This window comes from Leucopleurus acutus (assembly GCF_964270905.1).
Source record: "Leucopleurus acutus genome assembly, chromosome: 5".
NCBI lineage: Eukaryota > Metazoa > Chordata > Mammalia > Artiodactyla > Delphinidae > Leucopleurus > Leucopleurus acutus.
In genome coordinates, this window is record NC_139147.1 from 88,082,878 (window position 1) to 88,104,509 (window position 21,632).

At 36.5% G+C, this 21,632-nt stretch overlaps 1 protein-coding gene across 4 annotated transcripts in view; it reads left to right on the top strand.

The window, feature by feature from the left end:
- ZMAT3 (zinc finger matrin-type 3) overlaps positions 1-13,876 on the top strand; it is a 29,067-nt gene extending 15,191 nt beyond the window's left edge. For 3 of the 4 annotated variants that reach the window (XM_082839038.1, XM_082839039.1, XM_082839040.1), the window contains 4 exons: positions 4,231-4,350; positions 7,064-7,230; positions 7,347-7,447; positions 9,379-13,876. In XM_082839038.1, coding sequence (XP_082695164.1) covers positions 4,231-4,350; positions 7,064-7,230; positions 7,347-7,447; positions 9,379-9,590 — 600 coding nt within the window. In that variant the 3' untranslated portion in view covers positions 9,591-13,876. The remainder of the gene's footprint in view (positions 1-4,230; positions 4,351-7,063; positions 7,231-7,346; positions 7,448-9,378) is intronic. The other variant, XM_082839041.1, reaches the window with a different exon arrangement.
- Positions 13,877-21,632: the final 7,756 nt, after the last annotated feature.

The following is a 21,632-nucleotide window of genomic DNA, read 5'->3' on the forward strand; positions in this document are numbered from 1 at the left end:
GTTCTTTTGTTTTTATTGACTTCCTCCTGTTGTCATGCAAAGAAGCCTAAGCCGTCTTAAAAAAAAATCTTCTGTTAACCCATTTCCCCTTCTAACTCTGTACCCTATTTCTCTGCTCCCTGTCATGGTAGAACTCTTCTATATAGCTGCCTATATGGGTTGTCTCCATTTTCACATCTCCCATTCTCTCTCTAAGCCACTTCATATGACCTTTTATCCCCTGCTCCTCTACTGAAGTGGTTCTTACCAAAGTTATTCTTGACCTGTGTCTTTTCAAATCCAAGTATTACTTCTCTGTCCTGACCTGGTGAACCACTCCTTTTTTTGTTATTGGTATTTTAAAATCATTTTCAAGTCCCTCAGACATAAAAAGTATTTAAAATAATAAAATGAACATGTGTATTTGCCATCTAGCTTCAAGAGTGAAAATTATCAATTCAATTGAAGCTGTGTCCTTTCCCAACAGTAGATGCTCCTATGCTCCCAGATGTAGCCACTATACTAAGTTGTTTATTGTTCATGCCCCCCACTTTTTTGTACTTTTGCTACATATGTATCTTCCTATAAAAAAATGTAGTGGTTTTCATATTTTAACCCCCAGATTAAAATGATTACTCTTACATATCTTCTTTTCCAACATGTTCTTTTTATTCAGCATTTTGTTATGAGAATCATTTATGTTGACACGCATGGCCTAAGATGTGTACTTTCACTACAGTATAGTGTTACATTGTATGTACAGTTTATCCATTATCCTGTAGTTGGACACTTAAGTTGTTTCCACTTTTCAGTGGTTACAAACTGTCAAGTTGTTTCCACTTTTCAGTGGTTACAAACCGTCCTTCTGGGAACATTCATTATAGATACCTCCTTATATGTGTGTTTCTGTTTTGTAATACCTGGAAGTAAAAGTTCCTGGGTTAATAATGTATATACCTAGATTCTTCTTTTGAAACACCTTGTTCTAGACTTCCACAATGCCACACTTCTCTGGTTTTCATTTTACTTCAAAACCAGGCATTCTCAATCTCATTTTTCTGGATCCTCATTCTCTACTGCACTATATTGTATCATCCTAGGGCTTTGTCTTTGGCTCTCTTCTCTGTCTTCACACGTCCCATGATATTTATCAAATGTGATCCAGTCATGTAACTGCTTTGCTTAAAGTCATTCAGAGGCCCCCCCTACTGCCTCTAAAGTCTGAGTTCTGTATCATGGACAAAACCATGAATAATTAGCTCCCTGTGTATATCAATTCCTACCTCTTTTCCAAAGGATCCTGAAGACCATCTCTCCAGCAGACTGGGCCTTTGCTCACACTATTTCCTCTTTCCCAATTTTCTTTCCCCTCACTCCTTATCTGCCTAGTAAACTTGCTCATTTTAAAAGATAACTCACACGTCCCCTTTTCAGGGAAGCTTTCCCTGACGCACTCAGGCAGAAGTAAGCCATTCCTTCTTTGTGTTCTCCTAAGCAGTTTGTTCCTTATCTCCACTATAATAGTGATTCATTTATCCAACAAATATTTATTGAGTGCCTGCTATATGTTAGAAACTGTTCTAGAAATTGGAGCTATACAAGACAGACAAGGCCCTTATTTTCAAGGAGTCTACATTCCAGAGGGTAGGAAAGAGAAAAATATAAGCAAACATTATTTCAGATAGTGATAAGTAGCACTATGATAAAGTGAGAGCAGACAGTGTGGCGGTGTGACGGAGAGTGTGTGTGGGGAGTGGGTTTGGGCGATGGGGGTGACACCTCAGGTTGAGTGAGATGCTGTTTGAATTGAGACCTGAAAGATAAGAAGGAGCCAGCCATGTAGAGATTGGAAAGAAGAACATTCTAGGCAGAAGGAATAGCGAGTACACAGGCCCTAGAGTCCATGTGTTTGGCATGTTTAAGGAACAGCATGATGGGCCGTGAGGCAGGAACGTGATGAGGAGGAAGGGGTGCTGTGTGAAATCAAGTCCGAGAATAGACAGGACCAGATCAAATAGGACTTACAGGTAAGAGTTGTGGATTTTAGTTTATGTGTACTGGGAGGCCATCGGAATATTTTAAGTGAGAGGTGACAAGATGTGACTTATGTCTAGAATTGTCAGTATGGCTTCTATGAGGAGAATGCTAGGGGGATGAGAGGGTAGAGCAGAGACCATTAGGAGATGCTGCCTACTACAAGTGCAAAAAGTTGGTAGCTTAGATTACTGTGGCATTTGAGTGTCCATGGAAAGAAATGGAATGACTTAGGAAATATATTTTGGAGGTAGGCTGACAAGACTTGCTGATGGATCGCATGTGTTGGCTTTAAGGAGGGATGGACTCAAGAAAAGGACCCCTCGGCTTTTCTTGAGTAACTGGGTGAAGAGGAGTGCCATTTACTGACATGTGGATGAATAGTGGTGGTGGCACTGATGAGAAGGTTCTGTGGTGGGGAGGGAACCCAAATTTATGTTTTAGATGTTTTAAGTTGGATATGCCTCTTAAGAATGCAATGTGTGGATCGCACGAAGGCAGTTGGGTATATGGCTCTGAAGGTCAGGGATTGTCTTAGTCTGTTGGGGCTGCTATAAAATTACATAGGCTGGGTGGCTTAAACGACAAACATTTATTTCTCACAGTTCTAAAGGCTGGAAGTCTGAGATCAGAGAGCTAGCATGCGTGGGTTCTGGCGAAGTCCTCTTCCAGATTGCAGACAGGCTTATATCCTTATATGTAAGGATATAAGGAGATCTCCTTATATCCTTACATATAAGGATATAAGGAGATCTCCTTATATCCTTACATGGTGGAAAGAGGGCCGGGGAGCTCTCTGGCCTCTTCTTTAAAGGGCACTAATTAGGCTCTACCTTCATGACCTAATTACCTCCCAAAGGTCCCACCTCCAGATACCATCCCATTGGGATTAGATTTCAAAATAGGAATTTTGGAGGGACACAAGCAATTAGCTCATAACAGGGAATGATATAGGTAATTTTGGGAGTCACCAACTTATTGATTATATTTTAAAGCTGGGAAACTGGGTAAAATAACCTAGAGTTTGTGTATAGATGGAGATAAAAGAGGGCTGAGGGTAGTGCATTGGACGCTGCAGCATTTAGGGAATGAGAGGTAGGGAGGTAAGAGGTAGTCATAGAAGACAATAGAAGGAGGGAGTATGAATAGTATGGTGCTTCTTAGAGTTAGAGCATAATGACAGCACAGACGTGACTGTTGTATTTGACTCCTGGAGATCACTGTGACCATGGTAAAAGCACCTTTACAACATTCCAGTGGCCAAAAAGTGGAACTTAGCTCATTCCTTTAACTGCTTATGTATCTGTCTCCTCCTCTAGACCATGTGCTAGTCCTATTTATTTCTAGGGCTAAGCATGTAGTAGATGGTGAATAAATATTTGTCTATAGGTTTGGATTTTACAGTGCAGTTTAAAGAGTAATATACGGTTTTACCCTCATTTAGAATGCTTTCAGACCACTGACCCTTCCCACCAGTTTGTATCAGCTCAGCCATAAACTTGTGAATAATAAATTAAACAAAACATGATGAGAGAGGAAAGCCACTTTAATAGAGGTTCACAGTGTATCCTGAAGCCATCATGCTGTACTGAAAAAGGGCCTTGCTTTGGATTCAGAAGGCCTGCCTCAAGGCAGGCCCCATTGCTAGGCCTCCTGAAGGTGTTGGGGGCAAGTTCCCCACACTCTCTGGATTGCAGTTTCTCAGCTGTCATATGTGGATAACATTAACAAATTCCTCTTACAGGATTTTTGTGAGTGGCAAATGAGCTAATGCATATGAGAGTTCTTTGTAAGTAAAAAGATGCTCTGTAAGTGCTATTTTTGTAAAAGTAATTGGATTATCCATTTCATTACTGACTTACAAAGTAGATTAGATCAGAGTGTCATAAAATTCATATTTAGGCAGTGGCATATGAATGGCAACAAGTTGGGAGAGGACACAGATCTGGAAAATGTGGTACTTTTCCAGAAATATATAGGAAATTAATGTCTTTTGGCTTTGTTCTCTTATCGTTCCGAGATAAACTTAATCATTCTGTTAGAATCAAAGAGTAGTAGACTCTTCTACTTTAAGATGTAATAATCAAATCTAGCTAGTGGTCTGTTTATCTCACTGTTGCATATCTCTGAAAGAATAAAATTTATTTATTAATAAATACATTAACTCAATTTGACAAATTTTCCTCACAGTGATTTCTCATTTCATGTTACTTCTAGGGTAAAAATCATGGTAAGAAACTCCGAAATTACTATGCAGCAAACAGCTGTCCTCCTCCTGCCAGAATGAGCAATGCAGTGGAACCTGTGACTACTCCAGCTGTTCCAGTCCCTCCGCAGGTGAGACACGTGTGTCAAGGTGGGCACTGTCCTATGCACAGATGGTCATGGGTAAAATTTGTTGTCTATGTGCCCATCAAGGTACAGTTGAGCAAATATTCCTAAAAGGTCCTACTTAGTGCTTTTAACTCCTTGAACTCCGTGGTGCTGGATTTAATGCATGCAAAAATCCATGAATCCCAAGATTTCTCATTGGCTTTGGTTACGGTGCATGAAATGATGAAACAAAATTATTTCATGAGTCTTTCTCTATGCAGTTCTCAAAATTCTGGGTTAAATGGCCCTGAATGTCTAGGCGAAGCCCTGAATGAGAGATTTTTAAACATTTATATCTCTATCGCAGTTAATCCCATTGACTTTATATTTTGCCTTCCAGCAAGATCAGTTTCTTGAGGCTGCCCTTTTCTTACCTCCATGAAGAGAGCCTGTATAAACTCTTTCTGGACTTTGGTATCGTGACACACACTTGAGAGCCAAGTTCCTTTCACTCTTTGGGAGATAGATCAGGTGCTTTGAGGCAAGATATTCCTGTACTTTAGTAGCCTCTGAAGTATGGATGCTACTCTGTCTTTGAAGTATTATTTTTCTATAGGTCATAAATAATAATAAATAATAATCACTTTAATTGAGTACTTACTATGCTAGGGACTCTGCTAAGCACTTTTCATGCATTACTTCATTCAGAGCTGGGCCTAGGGTGAGATGAGGGATGCACTTGACTTAGGCACAGAATTTAAGAGGGAGCCAAAATACTCAGTAATCAAGATAAATAATGTGATATTTAAAAAATTCAAAATTAACGTTGAAAAGTCAATGGTGAACAAAATGTCAAAAACTTAAAGACAGGATAAGTGTTATTAATTTTCCTTTTGCCTTAGGCAGCAATGTGGCTTGGCATGGCACTGTTGCTGATCCTGTCTTTATTTAAAATTTTGATTTTTGTTTTGTTCCTCATTGATTTTTCTGCAATAAGTTTGATTGATAAAAATATTCCATTAAGTATTTTTCTTTTATTCTATTTATTTATTTTTGGCTGCGTTGGGTCTTCGTTGCCGCACGCGGGCTTTCTCTAGTTGCGGCGAGCGGGGTCTACTCTTTGTTGCGGTGTACAGGCTTCTCATTGCGGTGGCCTCTCATTGCAGAGCACGGCTCTAGGCACGCGGGCTTCAGTAGCTGTGGCTTGTGGGCTCAGTAGTTGAGGCTCGTGGGCTCTAGAGTGCAGGCTCAGTAGTTGTGGTGCTCAGGCTTAGCTGCTCCACGGCATGTGTAATCTTCCCGGACTAGGGCTCAAACCCACGTCCCCTGCAGTGGCAGGCGGATTCTTAACTGCTGTGCCACAAGGGAAACCCCCCATTAAGTATTTTTAATCCTGATTGCTGAGTTTTTTGATGCTCCCTTAAATTGTGTGCCCATGGCAAGTGCCTCTCTTGCCTCATTCTTGGCCTGGGTCCTGACTTCTTTTAATGCTTGCAACAAGTCAGAGGTATTAACCTTATTTCTCAAAGTATGATCCATGAGCCAGCAGCATTGGTTTCACCCGGAAGTTTATTAAAAGCCCAGGTGAACTAAGTAACTTGTCCGTCGTGTTACAAATTTTATAAAGTGGTGGAGCAAATGATTTCTCTTGACCTTAGACCTCTACTCCTAAACACCATGGTATAATTTTACTTTTCTGAGTGTCAGTTTTTCAGTACTTACAGTGTGGATAGCAATATCAGCTATTCATGTCCTCATGAGTTTGTGGGGAAAATGAGATATGTTAAAAAGAGAATCAGAGGACAGGAAAATACCCAGAGAGATCTTCAGGCTGAGTAGTTGTAACAGTGCTAATACCTGAAGGCTGCTCTAAATATGGACAGCTGCTTCCTGTTAGGGACTGTTTTCAACTGGCTCCACCCTCCTGGGCAAACAGCCTTAGGCTTCTTTCATAGCATAGCCCTTTGTGATTTTTGAAAACAGTTATCTTGTCCCCAGAAAAATCTTCCCTTCCAGGTGAAACAGTGCTATTTTCTTCAGCTGGTCCTGATATGATATGCTTTCCAGATTCTTTATTGTATATTTTATTCTTCTTTAGCCAAAATCTAATGTGTCATGTTTTGTTAACCCAGCAATACTTACTGAGTTCATACTGTTTTCCAGGCACTGTGTTAGGTTTCCCTTAACTCATTGTTTCCCAACCTGAATACAATTGTCTGGATCTGCTGGTTATTTCCCTCCTAATTATATTATATCTGTAGCTAATTTATAGACTCTGAGGACAGGGGCTCATTTTTTAAATACATGTATGTATATCACTTTTGCATTAGGTAGCAAGCCCTATAAACAGTAGGCATTCAGTAAATACTTGTTGATGGATTCTGGGAGGACTTTGTTCTTTCTGGTAATGTGATTTTAAGCCTTACCTGTACTGCCCTAAATCTTCCATATTGGGTTTTTAAACTTCTTTTCTAAAATTTCTTCAATGGAGATAGCAATGAGGCATTCATCAGTTTGGTACACAGGTGATTGTAATGCAAAACCACGATTGTCTCCCAGCCATTTTTTCTTTTTTTCTTTCTGGAATGAATTATTTCCTGTCCTTATAAAGCTGAGTGTTCGTGGTCATGCCATAACATTCGGTTATTTTTCAGCTCTTAGAAGGAAGGAACTTTGAGGAGAAGAAGAGAATAAAGTGCACATTTTTAAACCTTGTTTCTCGTGTCTTTGCTGTCAGATGAGCTCCTTTAAGCCAGGAGGCAGAGTGATTCTGGCCACAGAGAATGATTACTGTAAGCTCTGTGATGCCTCCTTCAGTTCTCCGGCTGTGGCCCAGGCTCACTATCAAGGGAAGAATCATGCCAAGAGGCTGCGGCTGGCGGAAGCTCAGAGTAACTCATTCTCGTAGGTATTGCTGTTTTCTCTTAGGCCAGCGTGTTATGTGAGACTGTCTCTAGAGAGAAAAGAGTTGAAAGGGATCCTTGTTTAGAAGTCTCACTCTTAAAATTTCTCTTCTCCAGAGAATCCTCAGAGGTTGGTCAACGGCGGACCCGGAAAGAAGGGAATGAATATAAGATGATGCCTAATAGGAGAAATATGTATGCAGTACAGAATAATTCAGGTATTCTGTGGATTTCCACATACCTTCACTACATTCTGCAAATGGTCTCCTCTATTTTTATTTCCTTTGATGGTAATAGATAGCCCTGAGAATTTGGGGTTAGCTGTTGTTTTGTGGAATTGGTCTAGTGGTTTTTCAAGCTGGTGTTTATTTCAGGTCTTATTTATTTATTTCCTATTTAGAGTATTATTTGTTTTGATTTTAAACCAAGTCTATGTTTTAAGGTCTCTTATAGTACCTTTATGTTTCTTCTGGTATTTGTCAGCTGAGACATTTAAATGCGTCATAAAAATGGGCTGTTTGGTTTAAAGTTGCACCATATTAAATCCCCATTTATTGGGGAAAATAAAAATTATAGCAGTGGTGTTCAACCAGGATAGTGACTCAGATTATCTGGGGAGTTTTTATAAAATACACATGGCTGAACCATGACTTAGAGATTTTCAATCAGTAAATTTAGAGTGGTACTCAGACATGTGTGTGTTTTGAAAATGCTTCCTCAGTGATTCTGATATATACCTTCAGTTCAGAATTACTAGTTTTTAGGAATATTTCCTGAATTTTCTGATTACCTTCAGTAGGGAGAGTAGGACTGAGCAGTCCCTCATCCTTTCCCTACCCCAGCCTCCAATGCATACATATATGAGCAGAGGTCACTCATGTGAACAGTAAAACAAACAACAACAACAAAAAGCTAATTGGAAAGGCAAGAGAAGCATAGAAAAAAGGGACATATAGAAAGCACAATGTAATAAGATTAATGAAAATCTACACATATATCAGTAATTGCAATAAATGTAAACTTACTAAAGTCCCAGTTAAAAGACAAAGATTTTAAGATTAGGTAAAAAATATTCAGCTGAAATGAAGGAAGCTGAGGTAGGTCTCTTAATATTAGATTAAAAAAACTTTAGGATAGAAGGTGGTTTAGACTTATGTTCTCTGATCAGAGTACAATTAAATGAGCTGTCAATAATAAAAATATAAAAAAGCAAACAAAATTTTTATGTGTTTGGAAGTTTTTAAACAATTCTAAATAACTCATGGGCCAAAGAAGAAATCATACTGGTGATGGAGAATTCTTAGACCCAGATAGTAATAAAAATACATCAATATTTGTAGCATGCAGTTTAAGTAACATTTTGAGAAAAGCCTTAAATGTTTATTATTATAGTAGAAAGGAAAAGCAGAAAATGATTGAGCTAATGGTCCAACTTAAGAAGTCAGTTACGTAAAGAAAAAAATTATCAATAATTCCACCATTTTTGTATACATCATTCCAATTCTTTGTGTATGTTACTTCTGTAAAATGGAAATGTAATCATATTTTGTGATATTTTTATTTTACTTAATAGCATATTATAATCAAATATTGTTACTAAAGAGTTTTCTATAACCTTGTTTTTAGTGACTGTATAGTTTTTCATTGCATTCATTACCATGATTTTTCGAGTTATATTTTTGGATCTTTCCTTTCCCCTCACCCTCCCAAAAAAGCTTTTATAAACTCTGATGAAATAAATGTCCTTGCTCATAAATCTCTATGCAAAAATTCTCAACATTTTCTTAGTATAATTCTTAGAATTTTTGGATTAAAGAATTAGCATAATTATACAGATTTTTATATAATGCTTGGAAACGAAAGTATTTTTTAAATTATATTTACTTTTCAGAGACATTGCCATTTAGAGTTTGGGTCTGGCTCTACAGTAACATTTCTGACGATAGTTGGAGGAATCATTTTAGCTTTTTAGGTTGAACCTGTATAAAATTGTAATTTAAAACACCCATTAACTTTACATTCTTTTAAAGCTAGGAATCTGTGAATTTTATACTTTGAGCTTAGAATTACAAATTACGGTGATAATTGGTCAGACCACCATTCACTTAGTATGCTGAAGTGAGTACATTACTTTTGCCTCTTGCTTTAGCAGGTCCTTACTTCAATCCCCGCTCTCGGCAGAGAATTCCACGTGATCTGGCCATGTGCGTTACTCCAAGTGGCCAGTTTTACTGCTCCATGTGTAATGTTGGGGCCGGCGAAGAAATGGAATTCCGGCAGCATTTAGAGAGCAAGCAACATAAAAGCAAGGTGTCTGAACAGCGGTACAGGAATGAGATGGAGAATCTGGGATATGTATAGTGATTGTCATATTAAGATAGAGCAGCTTGTCCTGCCTGTTGTTTGCCTTCTGTCAACATGTTCTGCTTTGTGGTTCTTTTGATATGAGTACATTCCTCTGCTTAATGTTAATACACCTAACCTGCAGTGGTACCACAAGGTGTCAAAACTGGGGAAGGAAGAGAACATGCTTAAGTCATGATGCTTTTTCAGGTCAGTTGTGTTGAGCTGCTTAAAGCCTGTGACCTACCTACCCCATGAGAAATAACTTTTTATCTTGACCAAGTTCTGGTCAACTAGTAGCCTGACCACTTAGAGCTTTAGCTATTTAAAAACTTCATCTTTTTCTGCAATTTTAGTGTTACGTACTGCTAAATAAATAATTTTATTGAGTTCTTGCTTCAGATCATAGTAAAAACAGATAAGCAAAGATTTTAGTTTCCCAAGGCTTCTTTGGAATCACCATCTCAACTCAATGCATTGTCAGTAGGATATACTATGTAAAACTGCTTTAGAGTCCTTCCCAGGACAGTTTTTCTCTTTATCATGTCCTCCAATTATTGAAATGCAGGTTTTCTTGGATTCAGACAGTTCTAATGTGCTTGTGTACGTCCAAACAGTGAAACTTCATTTCCAGTTGTGAATTTCACAAATTTAAATTCACCTTCTTCCCACCTCTTTTCTTCCCCCAGTTGAATTAGCTTATCCAATAAGCTCATTTTCATGCCCCAGCTATGTTGTGGGTTTTCCAAGACTCACATTTGAATATCCAATGAGTTTAGAATAGATGTGACTTAAAAAATATATATACGTTTTTTTCAGTTGGTTTTAGGAAATGAAATGTGTTTGATATTTCAATTTAGAGTTACTTGATGATAATAACATGTACTTATATGATGGTCTCAACTGTAAGTTCAGATCCCTTGATGTTTGTTTTGGTAGACTTTTTAGGTAAACAGATCCTTACGTTTTACTTACATTCTTCTTTGTCTTGCTAGTTTGTTGACTGTCCTGAAAAATACCACACCTTTACTATTTCTGAGATAGAGAAGAATTGTTTTAAAAAGTTAATCAAATTTTAGTATCATCATTTCCAATAGAAAAATACCTGAACTTTGGTATTATTCTTTATAATCTAGCTTCCTTGAAGATAATAAAAATATATTATAGATTACTTTCATATCTGATAATTTCAACAGCATTATTATTTTTGTTCTTTGTTTTTAAAATGAGAAGCTCTAGTGTTATATCTAGATTAAATAATGGAGGATTCTACGAACTTCCATTAACCATATTTTACATATTTACTATATTTACATGGATAAGATTGGTGCTCATCCATACTTCTTTTGAAAGGCCATGTTCACCAGGTAGTTTATATTGAGCAGTATCTGTGTACTATGGTAAATTCACTTTTGATTGCTTATATTATTAATTAAAAATAAAACTCCTATTTTTCCTTGAAAATTCTGTAGGCAAAGAGATGAGAAGAAGGAAAATTATAATCATCATTCCTCTCCTTTAGTACTTCTGAACAATTTTTAAATACTAGACCCATATTTAAAATTAAGTTTTGTGATTAACCTCTGGTACACCACCAAGTTGCCCTTCTGTTGAAGTGGTGGTTTTTTAAAAGTAAAATTGCTTAGTAATTTTATTTTCTCCCAGAAACAAAAGAATGAAATAATATTCTGTTGAGGTTCTATGTAGACCTGTGACTCTTAGTATAATAACCCTTTTTGTAGTAATCTATAAAGTATAATGGATTATTTTAGGGCAATTTAGAGCTTATCTTATTGGTCCGTAGGTTACTCATTTTGCTGCTAAGTATAATTTTTTGGTAGATTTTAATATGACAGTTCTGACCACATGGTTCTGTGATTATTTAAAGATCTCATTTTTTCCCCTCTCTGTATGTGTGACTATATATATGTATACACATGTATAGGTATGTGTATATATATGTATTTATATATATACACACACATATATGTATAAAACTATGTACATATAGCTTTATGTGATACCATAGAGAAGACTTCATTGAATCCTTAGATAACAGTAAAAGATTGTGGATAAAAATTTACATTTTATAAAAGTGGCATTCATCCACTTTCGGTTTTTCCTTTGCAAATAAAATTAAAGGAAGGATTCCCTCCACTCTCCCCACGTAACAATTTCATTATATATATATAACAGCAGAGGACTTAAGGCCTTAATGTTTTTCCTGGCCTTGCATATTCAGGTTTCTCATCTCTCAGTGCCCTTAATGGATGTTATGAATCCATAAACTCATTTTCTTTTAAAGAAAAAAGTTAGATTTGTAGTGTTAATTCTTACTTGTTATATTTCTTTGCACTAAAAAAGAGTGATGTGTTTGTTTTATATGACACTTTAGATACCATATTGCCTACAATAGCTGGGTTTGCTCCTTAATTTCCAAACTCTAGGAAGTTGATAAATAACTTCTATGATCATTTATAAGGGTTACATACACGTCCAAAAAAAATCACACATCTCTGTGACAGTGGGTTATGTTTTGAGCTTGTTACCTTGCAATATTCTCCTGTGTTCCATAGGTGAAACAAAGTGTGACAAAGGTGTCAGAAAGGAAATGCCTAAATAAATACATCCCTTCATGGTACAATTTCTCATACTCATGCATTCCTTACAGACAGTGGTTTTTTTTTCCCTGTCAAAGAAGGCTGTTGTTACTACTGCAGTCAGTGATACGTGATCTCATTTGGTTTCATTTAGTGAAATCGAGTCCTGCTCTTTATTGTGCTTTAGAATTTGCACTCTGTGCTCCCCAGGAATCATGTTAGTATCTTTTTATATTCTGTATATAAGGATGGACAGAGGCCTAACCAATGGAAAACCTTTAGTCAAGTAAGTAGATTCCAGTAATCATCTGCAAGAAGAACTCAGAGCATCAACGTCTCTTTTCTCTGTGAATATCTTTGTGTAAGTTGTCATTCAAAAATCAGTGTTCAAAGATAACAATTAGAAACTCTTCTAAGATATCGAGGGCAAGAAGTTGTGAAGGAAAAATTTTGGTGTTCCAATTAAAAGATTGGATTGCTTATGCCTTCGAAGTATTTTTTCAAAAATGTTCAGCTACAAAACCGAGTGTGCCATGTAATCCTTTGGACCCCACATTGAAAACACTGTGTTGGTCTTGTCTTTGTGTATCACGTACTACAACTTGTAAATACGTGCATGTTGTTTATGACGTTTGTCTGCTTGTCTCTTATTGCACGGAATTCCGCAAGGTGAATACTTGTTTTATACGATTCATTTAGAAAAAGTTCTGCCTCCAACTCCTCCTCCCTATTGCCCCTTTCATTAGTTGGTAAACTTAGAAAACCATTTAGAGTTTTTGAAACCCTGAGATTGAATGAAGAACCATGGCTATCAGAGATCATCCCCATGTCCCTCTTACTTAAACAACTAAAAGGAAAGCATGAGATCTTCCACTTTATTTTACAGAGCTGTTCTCCAGTACTGGTGTGCTTGCTTGTAGCTACACTATCTACACTTTGAACAAGGATAAAAGGATATATGTATATATCTATATCTGGTTAAATCTTCCTCTGTAGATAGATTAGTGGTGGGATTAATGATTCCTTCACTCCTGAATTGGCTGGGATTATGAGCAACGGCAGTTTGAGGACTATCCAGTGACCCATGTGAAACGAGTCTTGCTTGTGTCAGGGGAGACAGGTAACTGTTCTGCATAATATCCTCTACACAGAGGCCTAGGAGTGATGGATTTGGAACCTAATCTGTTTTGTTTCCTCAGTGTCAGAACATAGGCTGGAAGTACCTTCTAAAAAAACTTGTTGGGACATGTACTAAAGACAACAGAGCTGCTTTAGAGATAGAGAAATGTTTTGTCAGTATAAGCAAAAGTTTAATGCAGGCTTTTGAGCAGATATTTTAAAAATACTCCACCTTACCAACTTTTTTTTTTTAACCAGCAAAATCACCCTTCAGGAGCTTCAGGCATAATAAAGAATGTTTTGCTTTAGTTTTTTGGTGGTGGACCCCTGCCATTGTGAGCTATTACTATCAATCTAACTGAATGGACAAATAGCTGTGTAAATAGCTTCTCATATGATATTTCTACTGATAGCTGTTTGACTTTGCCTTCTTGTTATGAATGGGAGGATCATTTATCAACTCCCTTTCTGGGTAGCTACCAAAAAAATACTGGCTTATGGTACCATGTGACCCTGTCTTTGATAAGCCCAGAATATGAGTGCCTTTAGCAAGTTTTAGCATTTCACAGAGAGAAGAGATGATAGAATTATCAAGAGATGATAGAATTATTGCCATTAATTGCCATTGCCATTAATCACGATTCATAAAACAGGAGCTTGGAATAACAAAGCTTTATACACATTCTGTGTTCTACATCTTTTTTTTTTCTTTATGCAATCTCAATTTGATATTAAGACTGTATCATTATTGATCAGGAACCATACATCCTGAAAATGAATCCAGTTGTCCCAGGCTGGCAACAGTCATTGATTTTTGTTTTTCGCCTTGATCTGTGTTACGTTTATATTTAGTGAATAGTAGTGTGGTGGATTGGGAGAGCTTGATATTGAAGTCTGGAAAAACTTTATTCCAGTGTCTTTTTCAAACTTATCTAATACTGTAGAGAGGATAGAATTATGTATTTGCAAATGAAGTGTGTGAAGAGACTGTCTTCACAATACTTATTAATTGTGCTAGTTCGTCTCTACATTAAAAACAGGCATCTTCACAAATCAGGTTCAAGGTGTTTTAAAGCAAAATTTTCCTTCAATTAATTTAAAATTTTAAATTGCCTGAGTACTTTGAGTCTTTAAAACACACTGCTAAATTAATTTTATTGTAGAAATATTAACATTTTTCTTGACATTTTATTATGAAAATTTTTAAACATAGAGTTGAAGAATTTTACAATACACTACCACTAGATTCTACCATCAACATTTTCCAGTACTTGTATTACTGCATATCTGTCTATCCCTCTACTTATCCATCAAACAATGGAGTTTTTAAAAAAATACACATTTTAATGTAAATTTCAGACATTTCCCTTAAACACTTTAGCATAGGTGGCATTAACTGTAGTTTAATATTTGTCTGCATATTAACATCTTTTAAAAAGCTGTGTATGAAGTTGAAAACCTGAGCCAATTAACATATGTCCTTTTCTCCTGTGGACTTTAGCCTACCACTTTCAGTTTCTGTATGTGCTTAGAGTGAGGGAAGACAACTCCTTTTCAAACTGAAGTTTTCTGGTGTTGGTCGTTTTAAATGCTAATTGTCATACATTTTAAAGCTTCATGACAAGAACTTTTTCTTTACCCCTCCTCTTATGATGTCTTTTTGCTGAACTATGCAGCTTCTTTAGAAAACTGTAAATTACTGATTGGGGTTTATTAAATCAGCTATACCTCATTTCAATCTACTGCTGCTTTTCTCCATGGTATCACTTCTTTTACTACTTTCACATGTTCTACCAGAAAGTAGAGAGGAGTAAAGAGTCAACCCCATAGACTATTAGCTGTTTTAATCAACTCTACAGGATCAGATTGAGTAGTTTAGAAAGTGGAACCATTAATTTATCTAAAGCCTTTGACTTCCCTGAGAATTGTAATTGCCCGTGCTTTCTCTTAGCCATAATTAGCAGGATTAAAATTGATTGTACTGTACGATGAGTTGTTGAAATTGTGAGCCTTAGTAACCATCTTCAGCTTTACTCTAGTACTGTTTAGGAAAAAGTTTTGACATATGCCTTTATTTTTATGCCAATTTTTTTGTGGACAAAATCGGAAGAATTTAAGTGACTTATTGCAGGTCATGAAGATTCAGCGGGTAAGTCAGAACTGAAACGTCAGTATTCCTGATGCATGTTCTTGTGCTTGCTTGATAAAATTCATGGCTTTCAAAATAACACTTCCTTTGGGGCCCTTAAAATGAAAATATGTATTTTTACTAATTAGACTTTCACTTTTAGACATTTCACAGTTCTTTGAACTTCAAGATTTTTCCATGGTCAGAGTTCCTCATTAAGTCAATGCAACTGCTAAAAATCTCACTAACAATACAGGTTTTATCAGATTTCCTTTTGCATTATATAACTTTCTTGATTCATTCATAACTCTTTCTATGTAAGTGCTTAAGTGACCCCCTCACTAGTGAAAATAAATGTTCTATATCGCTGATTATATGTATATTCTCTACATGATATATTTTTTTAAGGAAAAGTAACCCCATGTGTCTGGACGAACGATATTACCCTAGGGCAAAGCACATATAAAGCAGTTTATTTCTACTCTGAAAAATCTGGCATTTATGGGAACAAAACTCTTTTAGAGTGGCTGGTCATCGTTTTGCCTTCTTTTGGTACTTGAGCATATTTCTGTGGTTTTGTAAATTAGTGTGTCGTTTTGTAAGAATTTCATGTTATTCTGTATTAATTGGTGTTCACCTTGTGGTATCCTCAGCTGCCGTAATAATTTACTTTGGGTATGGTGTGTCTGCTTTGAAATGCCTTACTAGAGTATGTCAGACTCTGCTCTAAAGCATTTCATGTATCTGCTAGGACAATAAGTTGCCTCTCTTGGATGTATGCTCTAGATCCAGAAGCAAAACTGATTTTGCTTTCACTGTTAATGTTGCATTTTAGCGCAGTCATTGTTTTAAATTAGAGAATAAAATCGTGGAAAACCAAGGAGGCTTTAGAACCCTTCATTTAATGGCATGGCAAACTTTTAAAACTGCTTTTACTGTTTCACTAGGACAAGGTCTCTGGTAAAGGATATAGCTAAAAAATGCCAGCCAACACTGTATGAAATTGGGATTGTTTCCTACAATTTTCCCTAAATGTCATACAGGGGTTTAACATCTGTATATGCTGTATATGCTATGTGCCAGTCACCACTTTGGAAATCTGTTTGTGTTCTGAGGCTACATAAATGACAGAAGTGTCATGGGATTAAAACCACTCAACTGTGAATTGTGAAACTGAAATTGCTCTTTTGGTTTTATTTTCTTCAGCATATTGGATAGAGAAATCTGAAAGTTATTTAAAATTTACACTGCTTATGTTGATGGCTCATTTTGGCTGTGTATACTCACTTATGTATTGATTTCTGATAAAGGCTTGACATTATTATAACAGTCATTTTGCGTTCAATTTAATAAAAGAGTTTCTGAGTCTTGTCTGCACATCATTTGCTTATGAGTTGGAGATCAAGGAAAGAAGGTACATTGTCAGCACTGAGGTGCTGAGGTGTTATTTTTGATGCAGATTGTTGATGGTTGTGGATTCATCAGTCTGCATGTACTCCACCACCTGCTTCTTGAACTCATGCAGAGTATTGTCAGCTACTTGGGCTTGCAGTAGAATTGACCCAGCTGCCCACACTACCTACCCCTTTCCCCCATCACTGGAGTTCACCTGGGACTGGAGCGAGTTCTCAATTTTATTGATGTATTTTAAAGTTTATCTTTCCTTCAAATTCTGAGAAAAGTTGCTTAGCGGGACCATAACTGCTGCTTCTGGAAATAAACACATATTAAAAGGCGTATATGAAAAAAAAAGCGTATATGCCCGCTAATCTTTCGTGTATTTCACATATAAAATACTCTTGCAAATATAATCAGCTTATATAAACAATATATTACTGGGGTATGGTCTTTTAAGCACCCTGGTTAACTGTATGCAACGTGCTTTTGAACTTGAATGCTTATTTTAAAAAGAAGATTATAGGCCTGGAAGGTGCTGTTGTGGTTTTTTTAATTGGGATGCAAGACACATACGCTTACTGTCGTGGGAAAAATTCTTGTGTCTGCACAGAAAAAATGTTTCTGAATGAAGTGAACAGATTGCATTGAATCTGTCTGTGTGTTGTAAAATACTCAAGGCATCGTCACATTTTATTAAATCATCTACAGGAGATTTTTAGCTTAAAAGAAAGCCACGATAATGGGCATAAAAACAGAGTTTTAAACCACTTGAGCTTGTCAGGTTTTCTTTCTTCAGGCATTTCTGAGGCTTATGTGTTTGCTGAAAATCTATTCAAGGTCAAGCATGGGGTGTTATCTTTTAAAATTACCTGTATGGCAAAGACTAACACTGAACTTTCCCAGTCTGTTATAAATTGATACAAGATTGTTAAGATCATAAATAGATCTTTTTGTGATAAGTTTTAAGATTTTTATCATCTGAGTTGAAACTTAACCCACCAAGTTTTATTCCTATTAGTGAGACATTCATAAACTGTTGAAAATTGGGAACTTAGAAAAAGATAAAGACAGGTAACTATTTTGAAGTATAAATATTATTTAATAGAGATGTGATTATGAGTTCTTACCCTGTATCAGAAAACAAAAGTCGCCTGAAAATACACTCCATAGTGTGTGTGTGTGTGTGTGTGTGTGTGTGTGTGTGTGTGTGTGTGTGTGTGTGAGAGAGAGAGAGAGAGAGAGAGAGAGAGAGATGTGTATTGGGGGGAGTAGATGGAAAGATGGAAATATGTTTAAGATGATCAAATACTTGTAGTGAAGTATGTCCAAAGGAACAGACGGAAATTTGCCACTGGAAGAAATATGCTCCACCACAGGCAGTCTATAACTTCTGCTTGGCATTTTGGATAAGTTTTTAAGTATGTAATTGGAGCTTCAAATGTGTTTTGGCTGGCAGCCATCCCTCCAGACAGGAACAAGATGTCTTTCATATTAGCCTCAATTTTTTAATCTTTGCTGATGATAGAGGCTCTTCTCTATCCTCGTTTTCTGGAAATGGTTTACCAGGTTATGGACTTTGACCAAAGGTATATAGTGCCACCCTGTGGGCTCTTTAAATATTGCAGTTAGCAGTTTGAATGTGGTTGGTACACTACCTTTGAAGCAGGATCTTTGGCTAAAAAACACCTAGTGGTGGAAAGGACTTTTTATCCGTAAATAAAGCAAAGGCAGATATGTCTTTGGGAGATATTGAGGAGTGTATTCTTTTACAGCTTTATCTGCTAAAGTGTGCAGAGTGGGAAAAGTGGCAGATCTGGATTCAGGATACATATGTATGTATATGTCTGTATATATAGGCATATGTGTCTATGATTTTTTTGTGATGTTTTAAAAATGTCTATTTTTGCTTTAAGGAATCCATTATCCATACATTTTTGGGTATGTGAACAACAAGCATGGAAACTACATTAAAATGATGGTCAACAAAAGTCCCAAACTAGAAGGAAAGGACTAGAAAAATCTTTCATCAAAGAAGATGGTTGAAAATTTAAAAATTATATACAGGGACAAATGTTAACAGACGTGTAAATCATGCTGACAATATACAAACTAAACTAGATAATACTGAGGTTTTCTCAAACATAATTTATTTTGGAGAACATAATGTTTTCTGCCTCAGTAAGCTAGCAGTACATAAAGAGACATTTTTAAGTCTTTTATTAAATATTTCAAATGTTTAGAAAAGTACATACTAAGATAACTGGTTCCAGTTCTGTTACCTGTGTGCTCTTGGGCATGTCACTTAACCTCTCTAACATTCAGTTACTCAGAATTGAGGTATTAGGTGTGAATTCTAGTTATTTATTTTCATCCCTCTTAGTAGTATGGATAGTTTAGAGAATTGATCATTTAAAACTCAGTTGAGTTTTTTGAATAGATAAGTCTTGATCTCACGCTTCCCTGTTTCCTTCCCCAGAGGCGATCACAGTTACCTGTTTATTAGCTATTTTCCCAGAGATATTCTATGCAATATGAATGGTGGCATTTCATACACTTTTCCAGTGACCAATGTGCCTTGGCAGTCATTCTATACCAACACATGTGGATCTCATTCTTTTTGACAGTGTGGTGTTCCCTTGTATAATTTCCAAAATTTCTTTTGTTGGTCCTCTACTGATGGATGTATATATTCTTGTGATTTGTTTAAGTTTAAAAACCTTTAAAAATCGTAGTAAAATATACATAACAAAATGTATCATTTTAACCATTTTTAAGTCTACAGTTCAGTGGCATTAAGTATATTCACATTGTTGTACAACTATCACCACCCTCCAACTCCAGAACTGTTTTCTTCTTCCTAAACTGAAACTATGTAACTCATTAAAAAATGCTCTTTCCCGCCCCCCCACCCCACCCCGAGCATGGCAACCACCATTCTACTTTCTGTCTTTATGAATTTGACTATTCTAGGTACCGCATGTAAGTGGAATCATACAGTATTTGTCTTCTTGTGATTGTCTTATTTCATTTAGCATGATGTCCTCAAAGGTTCATCCAAGTTGTAGCATGTGTCAGAATTCCTTTCCTTTATAGGCCAAATAATATTTCATTGTATGTATGTACTGCATTTTGTTTATCCATTCATCTGTTGATGGACATTTGGACTGCTTCTACCTTTTGGCTATTGTGAATAATGCTGCTATGAAATGGGTGTACAAAAATTTTAAACTTTTAAAAATTATGAATTATTTCATATATGCAATACAGAGGAAAACCAAACAGACATACATATACTCATCACAAAGCTTGCCAGCACTATCAAATCCTAACATTTTGCCATATTTTATTCTGATAGTTTGAAGTACAGATTCAGCTGAAGCCCACTGTGTACATTTTCCCAATTCTAATCTCATCTCTCCCCAGATAAACCCACATCTTGAACTTGGTATTTATTATTCCACGTACATTACTATATTAGTATCACATGTATCATAAACAATATATAATATTGTTGTTTATGCTTTCAAAATTAATATAAATGGCATCACAATATGCAGATATCTGTATTTTTCTTTTTTCTCATCATTGTTTTTGAGATTTATTGATATACACATTTAGCTATAATTTATTCATTTTAAATACTATATAGTGTCCCACTGTCTGAATTCATCCTGCTGTTGATGAACGTCTAGGTGGTTTTTCAATATCTCCTTTTTAGAAACAATACTGCAGTGGATTTTACAAATTTATCTCAATAGACTCTAGAAACTGGATCCTTGCTTCATCACCTCAGAACCTGTTACAAATGCAGCATCCCAGACTCCACTCCAGACCTACTGAATTAGAACATATCTTTATGCAAGATCTCCAGGGGATTTGTAGGCATATTAAAGTTTGATCAGTTGTCCTCAAACAGTCCCACAGTTGAATCCCCTGGGGACTTAAAGCCAACAGCAATAACAATAACAGCAAACTTATGCCTGGGTCATTCCCCAGAGATTTTGATTTAATTGCTCTAGGATGTGCCTGAGTCTCCAGAGACTTCTAAAGCTTCTTAGGTGATTATAATATGTAGCCAAGATTTAGAATGACTGCTTGGACCAAAACAGCCGTGGCTGCGTTGTGTGTGTCGCTTGGCTTTTACTGGGACGGCTCTTTCGAAAGGACAGTTTTACCAACAAGGGGCTAGAGCAGGCAGGTAGATATTATGATGGAATTTCTATTGCAGGAAATTTTCAAAACACTTGAGCAAATGCTTTGTCCTATTTTAAGTACAATTAGTTCTTAGTCCCTAGAGCTTAATTTGCTTAACTCACACTTGTAAGGCACTAACTATATATCAGATAATCTTCTAAAGAGCACTTTGTTAATGTTATCTCTCTTAAAATTTGTTGCAAAATTTCCTTTCCACTTAAGAAAACTTTGGAATTTTGAGTGAAAAAGTGCAGTTTGACAAAGTCAGCATACGTTAGTCCTAAGAAAGATCGCACTGCAGGATGCTGAGGTTCTGTGCTTTGTGTTCAGTGGGCTGTGAAGCACTCCGTTTTCAGCATCCAGTCTGGGGCTCTTCCTGGGGGAAGCTGCCACCCACTTACTGGACAGGGCATAGGATTTGAGTGCATAAAAACTGCCGCTTCCCAAAGAAACGGAACTTGGGATGTTGTCCCTTTAGTGATGTGGGCTTTTCTGCCCAACACTAAAATTGGAAACATTTCTGACCTTCAGTGGAGTCTTGGGAATAATTATTCACCTATCCAGTTACGCTGCATTTTTGCAAATAAGTTATAGAACAGAGCATTAAATCACAACTGGATC